The sequence below is a fragment of the Drosophila mauritiana genome, chromosome 2R, assembly GCF_004382145.1.
Source record: "Drosophila mauritiana strain mau12 chromosome 2R, ASM438214v1, whole genome shotgun sequence".
Taxonomy (NCBI): Eukaryota; Metazoa; Arthropoda; class Insecta; order Diptera; family Drosophilidae; genus Drosophila; species Drosophila mauritiana.
The window spans coordinates 23,367,551-23,377,043 of record NC_046668.1 but is presented as its reverse complement, the minus strand read 5'-3'; the positions used below and the strand labels follow the sequence as shown (position 1 = coordinate 23,377,043).

At 46.5% G+C, this 9,493-nt stretch overlaps 1 protein-coding gene across 1 annotated transcript; it reads left to right on the top strand.

The window, feature by feature from the left end:
* Positions 1–727: 727 nt before the first annotated feature.
* LOC117138688 (protein jim lovell) lies at positions 728–9,493 on the top strand. Its single transcript, XM_033300945.1, has 3 exons — positions 728–2,885; positions 5,420–5,551; positions 7,559–9,493. Exons 1-3 carry the CDS (start codon positions 728–730, stop codon positions 8,383–8,385), a joined length of 3,117 nt encoding a protein of 1,038 aa, XP_033156836.1. The 3' UTR covers positions 8,386–9,493.

Here is a 9,493-nt window from a genome sequence, read left to right as displayed (position 1 = left end):
GTCTAAGGAAGTCAGTGTGAGGTGGACTCTGAAGTTTTAAAGGTGGAGAGGTAGTTAGGCGGCAGCTGGTGACTGTTTTAAAAATTCACACACGCAGTGTACAACGCTTTTGCGAAGATGGAGTGCGAATCCAAGCCAGACAGTCGCTGAATTAATTAGATGCAGTACGATACTGTATCGCCCACGAATAAAACGGTGGCAGATCCACGCCAACAATCAGAGTTTTGCCGTGGATTGGTGGTCTGAACACTTTTTAGAGCCCAAAATACATATCAAAACTTTAAACTAGTCTTAAAAATTGTGTTTTTCTAAAAGGAAATGATTGATTGCCAGATTCATTCCACTGTGAAGTGCCGGGAGCACGGTTAAACAAAACCAAATTCGAGCAGGGGGAATGAGCTATTATCACACATCTGCATGTGATATCCTAGAGGATACGCGACACAACACGTAGCAACTGTGATTGCTACAGCTTCATGCTCTTTTTTGCCATTCACTGTCTCCACAGCTGGAAAAATGATATATGCCGCGACTCATTAACATATTATCACACTGTACACACTTCAAATGTGCCTTACAGCATATGTCATGAATACGAATACATTACGCCTGGTATTATCCTTAAGCTATGCTTACTCGTCTCTCGCCTAAACCGTTCTCTCTTTCCTTCTTCCGCATGTTCTTTTCCCAGAGAATTGAAGCACGCTGCACGTGACTGGAACGGGGCATGTTAAAGGACGCCCACCAGGAGTTGATTAAACATCGCCAATCGACGAAGCTCTCCATGACCGACTTCGCTTGTCAGGCGGCGCCTGTAAATCAGCCTCTGCCGCTAGAACTACCGCTGCCTTTGTCAGTGCAGCTACAGCTTTTAGCCAAGACTCCGACCAGTGATCACGCCCCAATGCACTCTACGCCTCCAACGACCCCGCCTACGCCACCACCTCTGCCCTTGAACATGAGTCAATCGGCATCGGCGGTAACGGAAGCTGCTACTCCAGAGAACAGTCTGCCTGCCACACCACCCTCAGAAGGTGCACTAGCTGTACCTTCGGCCCCACAGGATCACTACAGCCTGCGCTGGAACAACCACCAGAACCACATCCTGCGGGCATTCGATGCACTGCTAAAGACCAAAACGCTGGTGGACGTGACACTGGTCTGCGCGGAGACTTCGATCCGGGCTCACAAAATGGTGCTCTCCGCCTGTTCGCCCTTCTTCCAGCGCGTCTTTGCGGAGACTCCCTGCAAGCACCCCGTAATAGTGCTCAAGGATTTCCGGGGTTGGGTAGTGCAGGCCATTGTAGACTTTATGTACCGCGGAGAGATCAGCGTGCCCCAGCAGCGACTCCAGACACTCATCCAGGCCGGTGAGTCGCTTCAAGTCCGAGGCTTGGTGGAGAGCTCTGTCCCAGAACACACTCCCACACCGGCCGCTTCTCCTGATGATTTCGGGATGTTGGACACCTCCATGCTGTCCTCTAGCTTTGAGGACGAGTGTCCGACGATGGTCCGACCCTCTAAGGGTGGAAAGCTTTTGATGCCGTCTCCCCGACTGTTTGGCAACGCTTCAAGTGCCATTGCTGCTCTAGGTGTGCGACGAAAACGAGAGCAGGAGTGCGACCGCGACTTGGAGAGTGATCAGGAGCTGGGAGGCAGTTCACCTATGCCACGACGTAAGCAAGCGCGACCGCGGCGCCGTTCCGGTGATGTGCCGCACGACTTTACCCTAAACAAAACCGATGCAGAATCCTTGCAAACTGTGATCAAGCACGAGCTTATGGAGCGAGCGGAAAGAGATCAGGAGGAGACTCCTGATCGAGATCACGGCCAAGGTGAAGCTGAACAAATTAGTTCGTCGCCAGCAAAAAAGTTGGTCGAAAAGGCTAAGGAGCAAAAGTCCATGAAACAAGAAGGATCCGATCAACCACGCAGCCTCAACGAGAATCACCATCAACTCGAGCTTGACGATGATGACGACGACGATCAGGATCATGAAGAGGAAGAGGAGCAAGACATTGAAGAGCTTATTCATACGACCAACGAGCTGAGGCGTCAGGCTGCAGCGGCTGCTGCAAATGCGGCAGCCATGTCTCCCAACCCTTCTCCCTGCCTCAGTGACGGGCCCGAGGACCTCTGCACCACTAACAAAGGCAAGGAAGGTATTTCTGGCGCCTCTAGCTCGGCAGACTGTGAGTCCAATAACAACAACAGCAGCAAGCTACAGGACAACAACCAGCGCATAATGCTGTCTCTGAAGGACATCCGCCAACTAAACGCTAATCCGAACCCCACGGCCATCCACACGCCTACTAGCTGTTCTGGGGGCAACAACGGACTGCTTACTTTCCCTCCGCCCGGACTTCGGCCTCCTGGTCTACCAGACAGCCCGCCCTGCCACATGGAAGCTCTAGAGGCACAGATGCACGCAGCTGCGGCTGCTGCCGTGGCGGCTGCTGGATCTGGGGAGCATCCCTTCCATCATATGGAGCACCAGATGGAGATGTCTTTGGCGGCTGCCGCGGCAGCTGCTGCGATGCATCAGCGTGAGCCACGGGATCCCCGTGATGGGCGCGACCACAACGCCTTCGCGAGCAATTTGCTGGGGCCAATGGGGATGCCCCCGTTCGGAGGACATAACGGAGGCCATCCGGGCAACAGTGGTCCAGGAAACGGATGTCCTGGACAGGCTGCGCACGAAAGACTTGAGGAGAGTATGAATCGACTGAGTAAGGAGCTTGGTAAGGAGTTTGGAAAGGAGTTTGGCCCGGCATCGCCGATGAGTCTGCAAGGTCCCTTCAATGCACCGGATGGACCCCCGCATCCGCCATCACCACTGCCCTTTCCTGGCATGTCCTCCGCGATGACGCTGACTCCGCCACATAGTGAGTATCTTTTTGTAACTTAAGCTCATTGGGCCCAGAGGTCACTGGGTTATCTACCTGGATAAAAGCATATGCCCAGCTACAGCTTTAATAAGAGAAATCTTCTTCAATCTGGTCACGTGCAAAAATAATAAACTCTCACGGAGAGTCCCTTCGACATGTCTGCACTTTTCGCCACTCTGAAATGCAACATGTGGTCTTAGCGCGACATCAAAGTGTCGCCAAGTGACGAGTATCCTTGGAGAAGTGCTCTTTCATTGCCACGCAAGACTGTTGCAAAAGCCCCTAAGCACATTATGGCCTCTCAGGCTCCTGTTGCTGCTGGTATGACCCGTGAAGAACTCCATAGCGAGCATAACACCTTTGAAACGGTGCAATGCTTTAAGAGTTTCTGAAAAAAGGACTCCTATCACTCCGCTGTTTTATTTTTTAGTAATTAAGTCACAAAATGTTTCCCCTGTTGACAGCTCATAAGAAATATGGAAAAGCAATCGTATAAGTTCCTAATAATTTGACAGTTTAGCGACTCCCAGTCCGTTCTCTACTGACAACAACGTCTGGGGAGCTAGGGAAGGGGCAATGGGAATGCCTTTGCGGTTAAGACCCGGGAGGAACTGCAGCCGAAGTAAATTCAATTGCGTTTTATATGATTTTTACATTCATGTGACTTGGAGTCGAGCGAAACAAACACAAGTGGAGGTGCAAAGGTTAAAAATATGGACGGGTTGGGTTAGCTTCCGCCCTTGCGTGCAGAAAGCGCAAACAATTTATGTTGTGTCTCTTCAATATGTGATTTTCGGAGCGGGTTGAGTTTAAACTGTCAGCCAACATTTAGCCAAATGACTTTTAAGTTACTTGGCTGCCGAGCAGAAGACAGCACTTCTCCACAACGGAATATTCGCTGTCTGCTTTATGCCCTTTCCGGTAATGTGTTGTGTTTAAAGTATGCCAAAGCGCGCACAACTTAAACCTTTTGGCAAACAACTTTGGCATCGTCGCCAGCATAAATAAAAATACGTGGCGACGTCTCGTGGTTGGGCTTTCCTTACCTTGGTCCTTCCACACGACTTTTGCATATAAGTCGCGCGATATTCATATTAATAATATCCGTTTGGGGAGGCCCATGCCAAGCAGGGGAGAAACCCAAGGACCAGGACCTTCACCTGGGGAGACAGAGGGCGCCTGAATGCAGGCGAGACGCGCGCACACAGGATATAAAATAAATTAAGGCACAAAAATATGAAAAATTGTACGAAATCGCGAAGTGGAAGTCAGGCAGGAAGCGCAATACCTTTTAATGCGACAAAAATTTCAGCCAACATATCAGAAAAGCGAATACGAAAACGAGTACGGGTGACTAAAGCGCACCAAAGTCTCGTCGTATTCAAGCAAATCGCTAACTACTGCATAAACAGGCTGCAGGCAATGAGACAACCGGCGAAAGATACGCTAAGCCGCAGAACTCCAATGTATTTTTAGCAAACCAGTGGTCGCCTACATAACACCCTGTAGTGTGAATTATTATTATTATTTTTTGGTTTAATTTAAATCTTTAAACATATCAAACTCATTTAAAGGATATTTAAGTGGTTCTTGCAAAATCAGTATCTGTTTTTTGGAACTGTTGATATTTTTGTTTCATGTATTTTCTACTTACCTTTCAAATTTTGTTCTACTCAACATGGCTCAATATCTCGTCTGCCAGACGGTCGTGCAAGAGATATACCACCGTATGCTTTCATACGAATAATGTGATTTTTTCATCATATCTGGCGTGAAAATCATTCAACTAATAGCTTCTGACATGTGGGATGGGCTGTAAAGTCAATCTGCTTGAGATCCTTCAGGATTTCAAAGGGAAATCCACTAATTTTGCGCACCGTCAAAAAAGTTTAAAGTAAAAAACCCACATTACGCATACGCCGCGTGTTGTAATGTCTACTTCAGAAAACAGAGTCAAACAATGAGCGCTCGTTATTTGTGTCATTATGCTGCAGATACAACACATCCTCAGAAACAGAAACGGATACGTCCCCTTATTCATATGCTTGAGCATTGTTTTCGCCCCCTTCTGTCTGCATGTTAGCTCGTCTGTTATGTGGCGCTTCTTCGCGTCTTGAAATCCGCGGCGCGACTTATAAAATCAGTCAGCACAATGTCAATATTATGCGTTACCTCCCAGCTAGGTAAAGAGTCTTTGCGGAATCATTCCTTAGTTATCCTCATCCCCCTTCTTGGCTCATCAGCTTACCAATTGTTTCACTCATGTGGAGGAGTGCACTCCAAGCGTAAAATATTAATAGAATAACGATGTGCCATTGTATACAATCCGTAGGTACTGTTTGTCGGAGTGTGTTTGCGTCCATTGTCTTGGTGGCTAATCAGCTTCAGTGAGCTGGAAAATGTGTCGCTTATGCTTAAATTACCCAATGCAGTGACTGTTGTATAAGACGAGTGCAGTTTGCTATTTATACAGTTATTATTTTTGTAACAGTGAAAAAATCAATATTTACCAATAATATTTTTGCCGACAGTGTTTGGTCTCGACTCACCACTTGGACTCTTTCCACCCGGAATCGATCCCGGCAAGCTTTATAACCCGTTAATGGAAATGAGCGATCCAAGGGACATGCCTGGCGGGCCGCCTCCGTTTCTTAAAAAGAAAAGTAAGTACACGTACCCTACAAAATAAGTGCACTGAACAAACTTTCGCCAAGCCCAGCAAACAACTAATTAACCCGAAAGACAACCCGGACCCCAGTCAACGGCCAACACCTCTCTACCGCTGGAAATGTTTAAAATCATTTCGGCATGATTGGCGTCGATCACGTTGAGGCAGTCGAGCTTGTAGGCCGATCTGTTCCGTGTCTGGCTGCAATACTTCACACCTGACTGATTGATCTCGCGCTGGGGTAGCAGAGTTCATTCCTGGTTCTCTACCTTTGTACCTTTTGCATTTGATATGCTGCACTTTTGATCACGTAGTTGCGCTCTAGGTACAAAGAAAACACTTCGGTTAGGCATCGATTGAGGGTAATTGAAGAGCAAATAGAAAGATAAGCAGTTTTGTGAACGGCAAAACTAAAGTTTAGCTGATTATATTATCCCTATTTTTTTACGAATGCAACTAACTCTGGATTTGTATTGAATTGCTTGCGCACTTCCTTTCGAACAGTTACCCCTTATAAGACCGCTACGAGTGCACATCAAGCCTCCCATCTCGGACCGTTCCAGATGCGATCAGCGATCACTCAAGCGGTCATGTGAGGCGGCAAATTTGTTTCTGCGGTTTTCCTGTGCGCCGAAGCAATCGTTGAATCGGTCGACAAATGGTTTGTTTGTTTCTTTTTCTTTTTCTTGAATGAGGCAATATGTGCACCTAGGCAAAACGTTAAAACGTACGCGTCGATTTTTTTGATTGACAAATGGAAGAGGCGAGAAAGTAAATTCGATATACAGCCCCATATTTTTATCGCTTTTTATATACATTTGTGTCGCAGGCATGTAGGACGGTGTTTATCTTTTCAAGCACCAGTTAATAACGAAAAAAAAGAACAAAACCGCCAAATCTAATTGCTTAATTTTCTGGTCTTCAAGAACATATTAATAGGACCCTTCAAATGAAGGAATAAGAATGAAAGAGTCGTGATCATATGCTAGGCACGTCAGGTTGAAGAACATCCAGAGCAGATTTGTTATTTCTTATCTAATCTACATCTTCAGGCATGCTGAATGACGTCGATTTACAAACTCGAATTTAGCAATGTAAGCCGGCAAAAAAACCAAATTTAGCGTATAGCACGATATTCTATATTGCAAGTCTGCAAAACCTGTTTCTCGAATGATACAAATCGGGAGACGTGGAGCTATACACTTACAAGTTCGATGCAATTCACTCGTGGTCTGTGGCCCTCAATCGTGTGGGTGTGATTAACTGATTTGTTCACATTCATTTGTTTACTCGTCGGTTGTTTTGGGCCAGTCTGTGAAACGTGATTTCCGATTTGTACCAAATTCAAATTTCGTTTACGTTTTTGTCTAGTGAAACTTCATTAGGCCGGCTTCATTAACTTGATAGTTGGAGTTCGGCTTTCGGTGTTTAACCAGAATCAAAAGCTCATTACCTTATGACCCTGCCTCAGCAGACGAGCCAGGCTCAAGCCAAAGCAACCAGTGAATTAGGGTATGAATAACTTACTTATTTACTTCCCCACATGGTGCAAATACCCACTCCCGCTTTGAGGGCCTTAAGGGAAAGTACCTGTGCATTTGTTGGACTTATTGCCGGTGCAAGCCGATATCTCAGGATCTAAATTGAGTTTTTGCGGCGCATATGACCCCCGCAGACCCAGCTTGCTTCATATTTACATACAGAGGGAAGCCAATCGATGCGGGGAAGGCCAGGATGGGAACCTCCACAGCGTTCTTATTTCTTTGGATGTGCCGAATGATAGCTCGCCTCAAGAATAGGTGCCACACAAAGACAAGTTTCAAGGTGTGTACGAGCCCAAAGCATGCTGCATCGCTATGCAGATCCCAGACAATGGGTGACTTTTCAGAAAATTGTTCTAGGCAGTATCTGAGACAAGAGATTGAAACGTTATCGCTAAGCGATAGGTTGGGCTTGTGGCTTTGAGAAGCATTTACTATATCCGAATGATCCTTTTTTGCAGTGCCGCGACCAAAGGGACAGCATTCAGCCCCACGCGGCGGTCCTCCGCGCTCATGGACTAACACAGAACTGACGGAGGCACTTCAGCACGTTTGGAACAAAAAGATGACCACGTCGCAGGCGTCGCGGATTTTCGGTATCCCCTACAATTCTCTACTGATGTACGTCCGGGGAAAATACGGAAAGAGTTTAAAACTGGAGCAGCTGCGAAAGGACTGCATCAGTGGACCACCGATAGAAATGCTGCAAATGGGCATCGGCGGAGGTAGCGGTGGTTCCACGAAGAATGAGAAGAGCAAGGAGCGCAAGGAGAAGGAAAAGGACAAGAACTCTATGAGCAGCAACGGTTCGGGTGGGTCTGCCAATGCCCAAGGCGGAGGACCGACCTCCGGCAGTGGGCCAATGCAGCATCCTGGTGAACTGGGGCCTATGGGACAGTTAGACTTGGATCTGGGACTTCCCCTGGGTCCCCCAGGAGGACCGCGTAGTAACAGTTCAGAGCCCGATTTACTGAGTGCCCCAAATGCCCTATTCAATCCCTTCAACCCACAGGGCTTCTACCCAGATTTTTCGGGCGGCTTTCCCGGTCTCCCTCTGAGCATGTTAAACCTTTTGCCGCCGGCAGAGCGCCATCATGCAGCTGCAGCTATGCACCATCTTGGCGTGAGCATGGATGAGGACTGCAAGTCTGTTGGATCGAAGCAATCCTCCTCCGTAGACGAAGACTATTCAGGTCCTGGACTACCGCTCTCGCTGGAGCACCGTCGGGAGATAAGCGCGACAGGCCCACCACTTACGCCATCCAACGGTGGGACCGGGCATGATTGAAACTTGTGGCGGGATTGGGCAGCTGGGGCTGCCAACGCCAATCCAATTTACTTCCCCCCTTTTGAGCTGGACCAGGAAATAAACCCGACCCCGCCGTCCCTGCCTTCGCGACCCGCCCTTCACCGAATGGCATGCCGTGAGCTCAGCTTTAAGCCAGACCTGTTCATGGCCAGAAGAAAGCTGAAACGCTTCCGGGCCAAGCGCCAGATCCAAGCGCAGATCGACACGCCGACAGCAGGCGTTCCTGCCCCTTGTCCCATAAGCAACGCGTTGCCACCGTTAAGGACTTAAAGTGAACTCGAATGCAATATGTCTACTATTAGTTAATGTTTTCTTTAAATTAAGTAACCCCAAAGGAATAACTTTTGTGAGGACTAGATGTTTTTTTCTTTAAGTAAATTATTTACTGGTGCTTTTAGTTCCTATTTCCAATCATTTATATTCATTTATATTTTTTAAATGATTTAAGTTAAATAATCAAATATGACAAAGCTTACAAAGCATTTGAGGCAATACGTGAAACAAACTTTAAACACCCTGTATTAATATATAATTTTAGTGTCGAAAGGATTGTAATCAAAATGATAGGATGCTATAAAGAAGAGCAAGTGTATATATATATGATAATATCCAAGCTAACAAAAAGTTTGGAAGCAAGTTGAGGGCAAACCCAATACAACTAGAAGTATCGACGGATACAAAGCCGATGACTGTACCAAAATTTTTATGTTATTTAACAAAGCAAATTGAAAAAATTTTTAGTATAATTAAGTGTTCTCGTAGACAATTCGTATTTGTATAGAAAACATTTGCACCAATATTCCTCATTCATAGTTGTGCACGTTCCCCTTGCCCAACAGGCAAGTTCGTAGTTATTCCTAAATGCAGCTTTGTAAATCGCAGCAAATAATGGAATCCTGCAGATTTACCCGTTTCGTAATCTCATTTGTATAATAAGCAACAACCAACCTATAAAGAGGCATAAAAGTGACACGTTCCCGGGCATAGTGTTAATACTTTTTAAGCTCAAAATATTTTAATATTAAATATTTCAACAGAAACGTATGTAAGTAAAATAAAATTAAAACGTATACATTACAATAAATAG

Bases quoted from the DNA above. Each gene is read 5' to 3' on its own strand.
- LOC117138688 (XM_033300945.1), top strand. From the start codon at position 728: ATGTTAAAGGACGCCCACCAGGAGTTGATTAAACATCGCCAATCGACG. The intron at 2,886-5,419 runs GTGAGTATCTTT...TTTTGCCGACAG, and splicing joins GACGCTGACTCCGCCACATA to TGTTTGGTCTCGACTCACCA. The intron at 5,552-7,558 runs GTAAGTACACGT...CCTTTTTTGCAG, and splicing joins TCCGTTTCTTAAAAAGAAAA to TGCCGCGACCAAAGGGACAG.